Genomic DNA, 15,062 nt, shown 5'->3' with positions numbered 1-15,062 from the left:
CACGTGTCTTTCCTCTCCCATGCGCAACCGCTGTGCATGTGGTTGGGGATGTGGGGGCACCACCATGTCCACCGGTACGCCCGCCGTGTTGCAACATTGTGCAGGACACATGCTGCCACAATGATCCTGCACACTACTGGTGGTGCATATGGTAGCTGTCCACCAGAGTGGTCAAGGAAGCGGAAGCGTGACTTTAGCATTCCCGAGTGTGCTCTCCACTATGGCCCTACTTGCAATATGGGCTGCGTTGTATCTTACCTGGTGTGGTGTGGTGGGGTTCCGTATTGGCGTCATCATGTAGGTGCTCAGAGGATAGGCACTGTCGCCTGTGGAGCTGAGATGGGTTGTCAGTGATGTGGTTTAGTCTGCGTGAGACATTCATGCAATTGGCGGGCCATTTGTACTCACCAATGAGCCATCTGTTGCCATGCCTCCCAACTTCCAGGGCCCAGTGTAGGGGTGACATTCTGTAGATGAAACTATCGTGGTTGGACGCAGAATAGTTAGCATATACAGAGGTGATGATTCCCTTGGCATCACATACAACCTGCACGTTGATGGAATGCCAGTGCTTGCGATTGCGATAGATGTGCTCAGTGACCCTAGGTGGACGTAGGGCCACATGGGTGCAATCAATGGTACCAAGCACTTTGGGGAAGTGTGCCACCCCATAGAAGCCCTGGACCACGGCCTGCCTTTCTGCGGGTGTTTTGGGCATGTATATGTGCCTGCAGACTGAGGGGTGTGCAGTCATGATTGCCAACACCTGGTGTAGGCAGCGTGACTGCGTGGCCTGTGAAACATCCCCAACTATGGCAGTTGTCCGCTGAAATGACCCAGTGGCCCAAAAATGCAGTACATTGAGCACCTTTTCCAAGGGGCTCAGTGCTTGGGAGCAAAGGGTGGGTGATGTGAGGTCATCCTCCCACTCGGTGACCAGGTCTAGGATGATATGAGGTGGAAACCTATACCTGCCATAGACCTATTCATCTGGCATCCCAAAAAGGTTGGTCTAAATGAAGACTGCCTGGGCCTGGCTATCCTCCTCCTCCTCCTCCTCCTCCTCCTCCTGCGGTGTCCCACGATCACTGCTGTGAGGAATGGTACATTCGTCGTAGCTGTATACGCGCATTTGTGTTCGCGCACGCTTTTTATACATTGATTAAGGTGCACAGTGACGCTTACGTGTGCTTTCACTTGGCGGATGTGTTTCCGGATTAACTCGTCTTTTCCCGCGCACAGGAGAGCCCAGTTCAATTCCATGAATATGTGTTGTTAGCGCGCGTGTGGGCGTTGGGAGTATTTTACTGTGGTACTTCCCATGTAACGCCCACATTTACGCTTGTTCCCCATTCCACGTGTTCTGCCCCATTTTTAGGTGTGTGCGCTGGACAGTGTGCTCCTTCACTGGGCGTCTCGCGCAAGGCTTTGGTAGTGTCGCAGTGACATGTTGGACCCGCGCAGATTCAACACAGGTCTCAGGTAAGCCATGCGCACTGTGTTCCATGAATCGGAAAATGGGCGCTTGCGTGCACTTTGTACGCAAGCGCCCCGTTTTCGGCACAGATTTAATCCATGAATCGGGCCCCAAAGGCCGGATTCTCTTCTGTGCTCCATGCATAGATTATTTTAATGGTGCAGAGGGCTTTGTTTATTGTGAGATTGCGCAAGAGGCGCTCATGCAAATTATCTTTTTTAGTTCATCTCTGCGCATGTGCATGTTATTTTGTGGATTCTAGTTCAGCTAGCGCAGTGTTTTTTAGCACGAACGTTCGCTGTGTATGTGCAAGGGTTTCTTTCACCCTTCATTACCAGTTATTTGGTACTAGTGCCTTTAAAAAGGGGACCCCTGACTTTATGCTAAAAATATATGGCGTTGAGTCTGCAGCAAAAATAAAGAAGGTTTCAGAAATAAATAATGTGGAAATCATAGAAATCAATCTCAGCCTGTGGTGAGGAAAGTGTTGATGGCTCTGAGATGGCGTGAATGTTTGCTGTTTAGTAAGCCCAAATTCAACTGCACACACTTCAAAGAGGGCGGACACCGTCCTCAATGTCTTCTTGATGAATTAAATAAAAAAAGAAAAAAAAAGAAGACATTTCTGCAGTGTTGCAGCTGAGACCCGAACCCAGGTTGCTCAGCTTCAAGCCCACAGGCTTAACTGTAAGACCACAAGTAGTGTGGCAGTGGTGAAGACTGTGATTATTTCAAGACAAACAGATAATTTTAAAAGCGCAATGCAGAAATGCTGCCAAAAAAAGGTTCTAATCAAAAGGAGCTGACATTAATAAAATGTGTAGAAAAAAAGAAGAACTTAAAGCTATTGCGGGTTATGACCCTACCCGAAAAACATATTCAATACATCCACAAAAAATAAAACCAAACAGCTTTTGCGTTGATGTTGAGAGTTATTGAGTTCATGTAGCAGTCGAAGTGAAGTGATGTGATGTCAGGATTTTGTATGACAACCTGTTCTTATACTCTTACGGCTTTCAGCAATAGATGTGGACGTCTGTGCTTATGTAACAGTCTTCATGTAGTGTTGGCTGGAAAATAGTAGGGAAGCTTCATTTTTTAAAAAATTTGATGCCTTGACAGATAACTATATTTGTGTCCGTGAGTTCAAAGAACCACAGTAGATTATTTTGATTATTTATTTATTTTTCTTGCTTTAAACAACCTCGTGTTGGCTAAAAAAGGGTGTGTTCACTAAATGCACTTCTCAAGAACGTGGTTTTGTTAAATAGTTATGGTATTTCTGAGATTTATGAAAGGGGTGAAATCCATTGAATGTTATTGTTTGACTGTTGGGTAATAAGCTGTGTATCTATGTATTTTATGATGGCAGTTGTGTGGAATAATGAAAATGTAATTGCTTGGCATGGTGGCTGAGTATAGGATAAATGGTGTAGGTGTGAGGATATGGGTGGGTGGTGAGAATATGGGTGAATGTGAGTAGGGACATTGCTTCAGAATTGTGATCTTCCAGATGTATAAACTTAGGCTGAACATAGACTAGATCTTTTTTAACAGCCCTTATTTTACATATAGTTGGGCAAAATATTAAGGATTAGTTTGTTAGGTCTCAGTTTGTTAGATTGCTGGTGACTAGTATTTATAAAAAGGTTGTAGAGTTGTTGCGGTTTCATTGTTGTGGAAGTTATGTTAGTTCTATTCATGGTTCATACTGAGCAAATGTATAAACTCCGTTTTGTTTTGAATGTTAAATATTTCTGTACGTAAGCTCTTTCCTGTGTGTTTTTTTTTTTGTTTCTTTTGTTTTCTTTCCTTACTATTATTCTTTCCGCTTTTGGTTTCACGTTAAAAGACTTGTTTTTTTATTTGTTTTCCTAGAATGCGATTTGATTGTGGAGATCCTTGGGTGCACCGCCATTAAATGTCACTATTTGGCAAAGATAATGGAAGGGAGAGAAAGGAATAGGGGAGGGGACGGAGTGCATAATTTAAGAAGGATGCGTCAAATGTTGGAAAAGATTGACAAACGGTGCAGCTTATTTGTCACTGCGAATCAGATTCATTCAGAATAATGTCAACAAATTTAACATTTATGAGTTGGAATGTTAAGGGCATCAATAATCCTGTTAAGGGGCAGGAGATATTATCAATGATAGATAGATAGGTAGGCAAAGGCCTGATGTAGTATTTCTACAAGAAACCCACTTGAGTGTAGATCAAGTGGGGTATATTTTGAATGGCTTGTATATAAAAGAGTTTTTGAGTTATTTTGCAAGTAACTCCCGTGAATATCTATTCTTTTCAAAAGGGGCTTAAGATATAGAACAAATACTGTATACATAGATCCAGAATGGAGGTATGTTGTACTAAATTTACGCATTGAGAATAGATACATGGTTATTGTGAATGTTTGTTTATGCGCCTGTGTGAATCAGGATGTTTTCTTTAAGAAGCTGAATGAAGTGTTATAGCAGCTTGATTGTGCTGATATTATAGTTGGTGGTGATATTAATACCACAATTAATGTGGAAAAGGATAAGACTACTCTGGTTAATTCCTATGCGGATTTGAAAGCGAGGAGAGGTCTTCTAAGATTATTAGATAAATGGGATATCCATGACATTTGGCGAGATCTTAATGTAGACAACAGAAAATATACTTTCCATTTGATGGCACATGGTACATCTTCCCATATTGATTTTTTCCTTGTTAGTAGAAGTATTTGTGGAGACATTTGTACTGCTTCAATTGGAGATGTGATCATTTCTGATCATGCTCCAATTATGTTGACATTGGACGAAGCTGTTTGTGGTTCACCGTCCAAGAGGCAGTGGCGTTTGAATATGCAGTTACGTTTGGACACTGAATTTGTCAAATACATAGAAACAGAAATATCACTGTTTCTGGAGGATAACTTCCACTCAGTGAGCAGATTATCGATGGTTTGGGATGCGATGAAGGCTACATTGCGGGGTAATATCATAGGTTTTGCGTTGCATCGAAAACGTCAGCGAGAGAAGGTTATGGTTGGTCTGGAGGATGTGTATAAGGCGTGTGAAGTGCGATGCTGTGACCGTCCGAGTGCGGAAAATATGTTGACCTTGGCCCACGCGAAGCGAGTCTTAGACTGTGAGCATCATCAGAAGGCAGAAACGCAATTGTTTTACTCGAGGCAGGCTTTTTGGGAAAGAGGTGAACGGCCAGGGGCATTATTAGCGAGTTGTATACAACAGAAAGAAAACAATAGACAAGTGCTCTTTATTGTGGGTAAAAAGGGGATGGTGAAGAGGAAGAATGCAGAGATTTGCGAAGAATTCAGACAATATTACGCCTCTTTATACAGAGGTAATGAGACAATTTCTGAGGTGGAAATTAATACTTTTCTTAGTGGATTAGAAATGCAGAGCCTACATGAGCAGGAGCGGTTAGGCCTAGATGCAGCAGTAACGGTAGAGGAGATTGAGAGCTCAATTGAAACATTGGCCAGAGGTAAATGCCCTGGCCTAGATGGATTTCCAATAGAGGCTATCAGGTAATATTATCCCCATATATATGGTCGCCGTAAATAATATTGCTGGGAAAAGGTTGCAGCGATATTATATAGGTGACCATATATATGGGGACAGGGGCAAAAAAACATTTTTAAAAAAATAAAAAGGTTGGGGATTGCAGGGGTGTCCCTGCATGTTCCATGCAATAATGTCGCCTCAAAAAAACGGCAATTTTTCAGCAATATTTTGCGGTGAGATTTTTGTGGCGACATTATTACATGGAACCCAATAGAGTTCTACAAGACCTTTAGTCAGATTCTGTCCCCTTTTCTTGTAAAACTGTTTACAGAAATTCTGAATAATGAGGAGGTTACTGATTCAATGAAGACCATCTTAATAACGGTTATTCCTAAACAAGGTATGAATCCTTCACATTGTGGAAACTACCGACCCAACTCGCTTTTAAATGTAGAAGTGAAGATTCTGGTGAAAATATTTTCCAGAAGATTAAATGGCCTACTCCCAAAGTTTTTTTTTTAAATATTTTTATTCAAATTTTTTTTTTTAAAACCAAACATACATTTCAACTGTTTCAATATACAAAACGCATCATGTGTCATTTAGTGTCCATTGGAACTCCCCAACTCACCCCTCCCCCCCCCTTCAACTAGAGCCAAATCTTCCATGTCAGCTGCTGGAGCGTTCTCGGGCAGAGCAGTGTCTAAGAAGACATTTCCCAAGTCTTCTGTTTCGTTGTTACTCTGGCAGGAATTAGCTATGGAGGACACCAATTGCCGCCAGGCCAACAGGGGCCCCACTCCCAAAGTTAGTTCACAAAAATCAAACTGGTTTTGTGACTGGTAGGAATAGTAGTGATAAGTTGCTTGATGTAATGTATCTAAGGAGAAATTCTGAGTATGCATATGCAGCAGTAAGTATAGATGCTGAGAAAGCATTTGACAGAGTGAGTTGGGTTTTTCTGCATCAGGTTTTGCTTAAGATGAATTGTGGGCCAGTTTTTCTTAGACTTTTTGGAGCCTTATATGGGGGATGCAAAAGCTGCCGTAATTGTTAATAGAAGTCGGTCAGAGTGCTTTCATATTTTAAATGGAACTAGGCAAGGTTGTCCTTTATCTCCCCTATTGTTTGACTTATTTATTGAACTGCTTGCCATTATGCATAGGAATCATCCTAATATAATGGGTATTCCGTTTGGGGAATATGTGTCCAAAGTACTTTTGTATGCAGATGACCTAGTCCTAATCTCGAACCCGGAGCGTTCATATCCAGAGCTTCTAGCAGCTCTGCATGAATTTGGCAAATTCTCTAATTATAAAGTTAATGTAGCAAAGACTTTGATTTATCCGATTTTAGCATTGTGTCATATGGGGTTGTTCAAGGTGGATCGGGAGATATGGGCTGGTTCGGGTCTTAAATATTTGAGTATTCATATAAATAGGGATGTGGAGTCCTTGCTTGCATGCAATTTCCGTTTGAAAGTTTTGAAGGTTGCAGAGGTAGACAGTCTTTGCGGTAGATTGGAGAAGTTCAAACTAACCTTATGGGGAAAGTTAACATGGTTAAGTTGTCCCTTCTTCCTAAATTTTTATATGTTCTTGGCATCCTCCCTCTGCCGTTTTCAAAAAATGTATTAGGCAGCATCAATAAATCCTTGTATAAATTTGTGTGGGGGGAAGGAAGTAGAGCGAGAGTCCCGTAAGATGTTCTTTTATAAGTCAGTGAAGCTAGGCGGCTTTGGTTTTCCCGACATAAAGCGGTATCACTCTGCATTTACACTACGCGCATTGCATCATTGGTTGATGTCTGATCGCAGTACTTGTGCAGGTTGGATTAAAATAGAGGAGGAATCCATTTCGCCTGTCCCACTGGATGTTCTTTTGTTCATGGATAAAAGATTGCCTGTTGGTACCGCTACACCTTTTGTAAAGCACTTTGTGAAGGAATGGCCTAACAGTAATGAGATTCGGGAAGAGAAATACTTATTGTGTGCAAATTCCAGTTTATAGAGAAACCAGGCTGTGAAACTAACCGTGTATTTTCATGAATCTCATGGCAGAGAGCTGGTATCTGGAAGATTGGACAGGTTTATGATGGTCAGAATATGATTGATTTTGAGTTTCTGCACTTTAAGTATAAGCTGAAAGCGTCTGAAATTTGTCGATATAATATTCTGCGGGAACTTTTTGTTGTACTTTTCTCGCTGTTGAATGCTATAGTGCATGCCTCTCCTACAACTTTTGTTCTCTCAAAGACTGTGCCCTTGTCTGCATCTACTCTGTATAAATTGATTACATCCTCTGCATCTAAGTTACCATCGCAATGTGGTAGAGGGAATTGGGATTCGGACTTAGGTTGCACATTGTTGGATATTGATTGGTCCAGATAAATACAAACTGGATTTAGATTTGAGATATACACAACAAATAATTAATCATTATTTATACTGGTCCCCATGGAAGATGATAATGAGTAAATTGAGTAATGTGGACTGTTGTTGGAACTGTAATAGGGAGGTGGGCACTACACTCCATGTGTTGTGGTAACATATAATTATTCTGGGATGTTGTTTTTCAGAGGTTGGAGTTGGTTCTGGATCTCTCTATACCCAGAGATCCACTTGTTGCTGTGTTAGGTTTACTGCCTTCAAATATTGGATTGAGTCCAAGTAAAATGTTTTGGATATATAGAGCTCTTTTACTAGCCAAGAAGCAGATTTTGAAATTTTGGAAAAGTTATACCTCTCCTAACATTGAGGACTGGCTGTAAAGTTGGTCCCTTTTGTTCAAGAGGGAGAAAATATCCTTTAAAGCAAAAGATCAGCTTGACAAATATGAGAGGATGTGGGGTGCATTTAATGATCATTACGCTTAAAATATTTCATTGTGTTCTAGGGTTCTTATTTTACTTTTTTTTTGCTTTTTCATTTTATTTCTTTCCTTTGCCTTCTGTCACCTACTCCCTGTATTCTGTTCCCTTCTGTTACTTCTTACAGATTAATTTAGGAAATTATGGGTGAATAAGTATCACCTTGTACATTTGAGCTATTGTATTATGTTCTATTGCTTCTGTAAGGTCCTAAATCAGGGGTGCACAACTGATTTTGACAGAGGGCCGAAAGTACCCTACATGATGGCTATAGTGGCCGAAAAGTAAATGTGGGTGGGGCGGTAGGCGTGGCATGGCGGGAGGCTTTTTCAACCCCTAATTTTTATTAAACACTACGCCCCATAGCCCCCACTCCTCAAGCAAACACTATGCCCCATGGCTCCCACCCCTCATGCAAACACTATGCCCCAAGGCCCCCACCCCTCAAGCAAACACTATGCCCCATGGCCCCCACTCCCCAACCAAACACTATGCCCCATGGCCCCCACCCCTCATGCAAACACTATGCCCCAACACACCCCCCCTCAACACTATGCCCCAACACACCCCCCCTCAACACTATGCCCCATGACACCCCCCTCAAGCAAACACTATGCCCAATGACACCCACCCCTCATGCAAACACTATGCCCCATGGCCCCCACCCCTCATGCAAACACTATGCCGCATGACACCCACCCCTCATGCAAACACTATGCCCCATGACACCCACCGCTCAAGCAAACACTATGCCCCATAGCCCCCACTCCCCGACCAAACACTATGCCCCATGACACCCACCCCTCATGCAAACACTATGCCCCATAGCCCCCACTCCCCGACCAAACACTATGCCCATGACACCCACCCCTCATGCAAACACTATGCCCCAAGACACCCACCCCTCATGCAAACACTATGCCCCAAGACACCCACCCCTCAAGCAAACACTATGCCCCATAGCGCCCACTCCCCGACCAAACACTATGCCCCATGACACCCACCCCTCATGCAAACACTATGCCCCATAGCCCCCACTCCCCGACCAAACACTATGCCCCATGACGCACACCCCTCATGCAAACACTATGCCCCAAGACACCCACCCCTCATGCAAACACTATGCCCCATGACACCCACCCCTCATGCAAATACTATGCCCCAAGACACCCACCCCTGTTGCAAACTCTATGCCCCAAGACACCCACCCCTCAAGCAAACACTATGCCCCATAGCCCCCACTTCCCGAGCAAACACTATGCCCCATGACACCCACCCCTCATGCAAACATTATGCCCCATAGCCCCCACTCCCCGACCAAACACTATGCCCCATGACACCCACCCCTCATGCAAACACTATGCCCCAAGACACCCACCCCTCATGCAAACACTATGCCCCAAGACACCCACCCCTCATGCAAACACTATGCCCCAAGACACCCACCCCTCATGCAAACACTATGCCCCATGACACCCACCCCTCATGCAAACACTATGCCCCATGCCACCAAGCATGCACCATGCATACATACTCATACAGACCCGAACCCCCCACCCCCAACTCAGTACACAAACCCACAAGCATACACCATGCACCCATACAGACCCGAACCCCCCACCCCCAACTCAGTACACAAACCCACAAGCATACACCATGCACCCATACAGACCCGAACCCCCACCCCCAACTCAGCACACAAACCCACAAGCATACACCATGCACCCATACAGACCCGACCCCCCCACCCCCAATTCACCATACAAACTCACAAACATACACCATGCACCCATACAGACTCGAACCCCCCCACCCCCAACTCACCAAACAAACTCACAAGCATGCACGCATACAGACCCGGACCCCCCCCCCCCCACCCCCACATCTCAACATACACTGAACGTGCACACAACAAACATTCAGGCAGACCCGACCCCTCCAACCTCAACCCCTCCCACCCCAGCTTCTCAACATACACTTCACTTGCACACAAACACATTCAGGCAGACCCGACACACACCCCACCCCCGCATCTCAACACACACTGCACTTGCACACCAACACATTCAAGCAGACCCGACACACACTCCGCCCCCGCATCTCAACATACACTGAACTTGCACACAAACACATTCAGGCAGACCCGACCCCCACCCCACCCCCGCATCTCAACACACACTGCACTTGCACACAAACACATTCAAGCAGACCCAACACACCCCCCACCCCCGCATCTCAACATACACTGCAGACATACAAATACAAACACACCCATACACACCCCCCCCCACCTCTGCATCTCAACATACATACAAAAACAAAAAACACAGTCAGGACGGACCCGAGACAGACACACACACAAACATACAGCTCCCCCCCCCCATGTACTTACCCAGACGTGCTGTAACGCTGGTGAGGCTTCTGGCACTACGGCTGGTGTGGCAAGCAAGGCTGAAATGCCTTCCGGCATCAACTGGCCACGCCAGCCGTAGTGCTGGCACTCCATTGGTGCAGCACACACGCACTACGTGGCTCGTAGGAGCTGCGTGGTTCATGTGCACTGAACCAATGAGGGCCAGTGTTTTGTCCGGCCCATAAGACAAAAAAGACTTTCCTAATGGAGGGCGGCCGATGCTGCTTGCGAGCCGCCCTCCATTAGGAAAGTCTTTGTGCCTCGCGGGCCGGACAAGACGGCCAGGCGGGCCGCAACTGGCCCGCGGGCCGTATGTTGTGCACCCATGTCCTAAATGTATAAAGTTTTGAAGAAAAAAAAAGACAAGTGGAGCGCATCAGCTTGGTTGCACATTCGAAACAATAATACAGCATTCCAATCGCAGAAACAACATCTCGTTCATGCTCTGCGCACGCAACAGGGCCCATCCATAATGCCAAGGTGACAGAATCCATACATTAGCACTTGCATTGAGCATCCAAAGACCAGGGACGTTATTTCACCAAAATGCCAGGGGTAGCGGAAGTGACATCACATGACCCTTGTCCACAGGTGACATCACAGGAAGTGATGGCACACGGCCTTCAGATGCGTCTAACACCAGTGTTTCCAATCACACTCCTACACCTTCGCTCACATCCACTGACACTGCATGGTCCACACAGGCACACACCCACCCAGAACATTCAAACACACACCATCACATTTCTTCTAGTTCACCCACCAGTCTCACTCGTACACCTTCTCTCGCATCCACTCACACTGTATTCTCTACACAGGAAAGCACCCACCCACCTAGAATAAACACACACTATCACATTCCACTCATTCATCCACCAGTCACTCACTCGTACACCTTTTCTTACATCCACGCTCACTGCATTCTCCACACAGGCACACACCCACCCAGAACATTCAAACACACGCACTACCATATTTCTATGTCATTCACCCACCAGTCACTGACCCGTACCACATACATATATCGGACTTGCACTTCACACATGCAAAATACAAATCACATTTTTAAATAAAAAGCCTTTGTACCTGTTTTTCGAGCTTCGGTCAGTCACTCCAGGTTACCCTCTGCCCCTCAGTGCTGTTCACAAAGAGGAACCAGGGAGCAGGGAGAGATTCCTGGTTCCTGTGTATGAGCCGCAAGGAAGCCGGAGGTGAAGGGGTTGGAGCTGAACATGGCATGTGACATGTGCCCCATGTCACGGTCCGCTCCAACCCCTACTGAGCGCTTCCTTCTCAAGTGTGTGTGAGGACTGGTGCCCCCAGTCCTGGTGTGGTGGGGACTGCAGGGGCCCCCACTACAACAGTGTTTTAAAGGCTTTCCCCAACCTCTTCCCTTGTGATTGGACAATATACATTTTTCCGAAGGAGGAGCACGGGCTCATCGAAGACCTGCAGTGATTCGCCCTGTACACCAGTTATCCTGGGCCTAAATGCCGACCTGCCCTAGGAGTAATGCAAATTATCTTGGGAGAATAACCTTGCTAGACAGGAAGTGTGTTTGCATTCCCTGAGGCTGAGCCCTAGACCTTGTGCTCAGCTCTGGATATTTTGAGGAATATGTAGTTCTCTTTGAGGGAGACCCATACAGGGTCGGACTGGGGTAAGAAATACGATTGGGCACAAAAAAGTGGCCCACAGTGCACAAAGTGGCACACATCAATGAATTCCAGTAATTCGATTTGCTGAATCACCAGCACTGTGGTGATTCAGGCATTTGTTTGCCGGTAGGGGCTCGAACTCAAAGCAGGTTAGACCTGCCGGGAGATCCGTAGCCCCCACTGTCAAACTTGAAGTGTACCGGTTAGGAAAAAATGCCAAAGCTGGAATTACTGCATTTTTTTCCAGAAGGGCACACCCTATATGTTTGGGGTTTTGGGAACTGTATGTGTGTTGCGCTAGGAGCAGTACGTGTGTGCATGGTAGGGGATTGTGTTTGTGTGTGCAGTGTCGTGATGCTAGTGGTATGGTTCAGTATACATTTATGTGGTTGGTGTGCAGTTCTGAGGCTGTGTGTATGTTTGTGCATTGTCGTTCTGGAAGCAGTTTGTGTTTGTGCGCAATGCAAGGGTCATTGTGAAGCGCAGATTGGTGTATGTGTACAATGCAGGAGCTGGTTTGTGTTTCATGCTAGGGAGGTGTGGATTTCTGTAGTTCCGTGATGGGGTGTAGTTCTTGGACGCTGTGTGCGCGTACTTTAAGGGTTGTTTAAGTGTGATGTACTGTGTTGGTGTGTTTGTGTTTGGTGCTAAATACGGGATGCTTGCGTTTCTGTGCACAGAGCTAGGGCGGTGCAGGTGTGTGTGTGTGTGTGTGTGTGTGTGTGTGTGTGTGGTGCCTGGAGGTGTGTGCAGTGCTGTGTGTGTTCATTGCCTGCGTCCAAGCTACCCCTCAGCGAGGTGTGTGTGTGTATAGGTTCAGGGACAGAAACACATATTTTACTGTGATTCGGTCGAAGGATTTGGGAATACTCTGACTGTCCAGTAGCCTTTTGCCAGTAAGGTGATGTTTAAATGAGTGTTTCTTTTTCTTGATGCCCTACCAACGCCCCTTATTTATCCGCCCATTGGGTGCCAATTTTAGACTTACAACTAGTCACAACGGGAGTTCTGCGCTCGTGGTGTGAGTAGAGAGGCGTCGGTGCATGTAAGGGATGGACTGGCTCAGACAAAAGATGTGCGGCTTGCTCCTAGGTGCAAGTCGAGTAAGGGAGGAAGAAACGGCGAAGTGTCCCATGCTGCAGGGGCTTCCTGGGCTACCAGCAATACCCAAACTCCGCAACTGCGACACTAACCGTCTTTCTCTTTGGATAGCTAAGATTTACTTTGTGTGCTTGTGTAGGCCAGCGACTCTTCTGAAATGGGAAATCCATCACCGCTGCACACTACTGTTCTGGGATAACACACAGCAATGCTATTGTCACTGATTTTTTTTCTTTTTTTTTCAGATGCACACGTACTTCCTTACAAGGTGGGTGAAAATAAACAGGTGACATGGCGCTTTCTGCATTCCAATGTCTGTTTTAACTCCTTTTTTGTGGAAGAAACCTCGCCCTTCCTAAGAGGTCTGAACATAGTTAGAGTAATGTTAGCAATCCATCGTACAACAGACGCCAAACTTAATATTCAGCAGTGTTCACAGGAGGGCGGTGCTTTATATGGAAATGGGAAGAACACATTTAACAAGGGGCGTTTATAGCGTACCAGCTAGCCAGGGCTTAGCATTAACAGTCTGCTGGTCTGAATATGACATGTAAGCGAGTCCTGTTTGCCGTTAGTTGGTAAAGTATAATAACCATGTGTCATCAACAAAGCCAGAGAAAAAATATTTTATTTTAACGGACTACACTGAATAAATCATTATCAAACTTTCTCCATTTCCTTATATGATACTCTCTGTCTGGCTGAGCACTATTTACTCTGAGGTCACGTCCACCTTCCGACATACTTTTGGGAGTTTCCTCTCGCGGGGACTGGAACAAAGCCATTTTTGGGTTGTTGACCTGCAGATGAATATGCCATTCATAGCTACTGCCCTTCCCCCAAACCACTATGACACAAGTGAGAAACGTTACTTACTTAAGCGACGTACTGCTCTTATCCCAGGCAGGCACAGCAGGAAATGGACCTAATGTAACAAAAAATGGCGAGAATAAGCAAACTCACAGTGGAATAACATGTGCATGCACGGGTGTAAGGGACACAAAGCAAATATGCACTCACCATGAAGAAACACTGTCAAATATGCATTTATACATGAAGAATAGCGATTGCATCCATTTAGATATGAAGAATATTAACATAAACAATGTATACGTTGAATATAACATGAATTATACACGTGTATAGCTCACTACCATAGAAATATGACAAGAAAGGGCAGCCATCTTTTCCAACATGGAAGCTGCAGTATGCATTTCAATGGATGAAAGGCCTTGAGATTCCACGAAGATTCAAACCGCTGAAATACAGATCCATGCAGGGCACTTTGAGGAACTCATGGCGACAACAAGTAAGACAGACACATGTGATCAAAGTTCAAGGGTGTTTATTGAACAATGAATGCTGTATGTAGTTTGGAAAATGCCTAATATAACCTAAATCTAAGATGGGAGCAAGCGTCAACATTAAATGGAAATAAAGCAGTCCTATTAGCGTTGTGTGAATAAAAGGGCCTATACTAAGAAACCCATTGCCAAACCTCACAACTAATACAAAAAGGGGTGTGGGATAGTTCTCAAGAAAGGAGTGCTCTCAAATAATATGTCAGGATGCAGTAGCCTGGGTCTACCTTCCCCATGTTTTGAACACAGGGTAAGATGGGAGCTTGGCTCACAGTACAGTCTCTGGCTTCTCCGGCACGAGACGACAGTTCCAATGACAGTTCTCAGGACCGTCGATGGCTAAGTCTTGTTTCCTTAGAAAGTCTCTTGCCTTTGGGCCTGATATGTTCAAACAACCGAAACAAAAGTTCCTTTAACTAATGAAAAGTTTGTTCCCAATGTTCACTGGGTGATGGGTTCACCCCTGAATCCACCATCTTCTGGGTGCTGTCCCCTCTCAATAGTTTATCAGAATTTTCTGTAGGGTGATTGCTTCACCCCTGGGTCCTCCTCTTCTGGGCGCTGAACCCTCTTGACTTTATATTACTTGCCGCTAAGCGCTTCTCAATCAACACAGCCCGGTTCTTATTGATTCTCCCCCCGACTCACTGGCTGTGACGAACTGCTTGGCCTTTG

At 45.2% G+C, this 15,062-nt stretch overlaps 1 protein-coding gene and 1 long non-coding RNA gene across 4 annotated transcripts in view; one reads left to right on the top strand and one right to left on the bottom strand.

Annotated features, from left to right (window-relative positions):
- The window catches only part of LOC138497207 (uncharacterized), a 795,999-nt gene that overhangs the window by 323,314 nt on the left and 457,623 nt on the right, over window positions 1-15,062 (bottom strand). For all 3 annotated transcript variants that reach the window (XR_011278538.1, XR_011278539.1, XR_011278540.1), the window contains one exon: window positions 13,903-13,951. This is a non-coding gene — a long non-coding RNA (uncharacterized lncRNA). The remainder of the gene's footprint in view (window positions 1-13,902; window positions 13,952-15,062) is intronic.
- The window catches only part of C5QH18orf21 (chromosome 5q C18orf21 homolog), a 224,792-nt gene that overhangs the window by 24,564 nt on the left and 185,166 nt on the right, over window positions 1-15,062 (top strand). The window contains exon 2 of the mRNA XM_069620530.1: window positions 13,272-13,294. Within this exon, the coding sequence (XP_069476631.1) occupies window positions 13,272-13,294 (23 nt within the window). The remainder of the gene's footprint in view (window positions 1-13,271; window positions 13,295-15,062) is intronic.

Source organism: Ambystoma mexicanum, chromosome 5q (genome assembly GCF_040938575.1).
Source record: "Ambystoma mexicanum isolate Mex_15411 chromosome 5q, UKY_AmexF1_1, whole genome shotgun sequence".
NCBI classification, from domain to species: domain Eukaryota; kingdom Metazoa; phylum Chordata; class Amphibia; order Caudata; family Ambystomatidae; genus Ambystoma; species Ambystoma mexicanum.
This window is presented reverse-complemented; position numbering and strand designations above follow the sequence as displayed.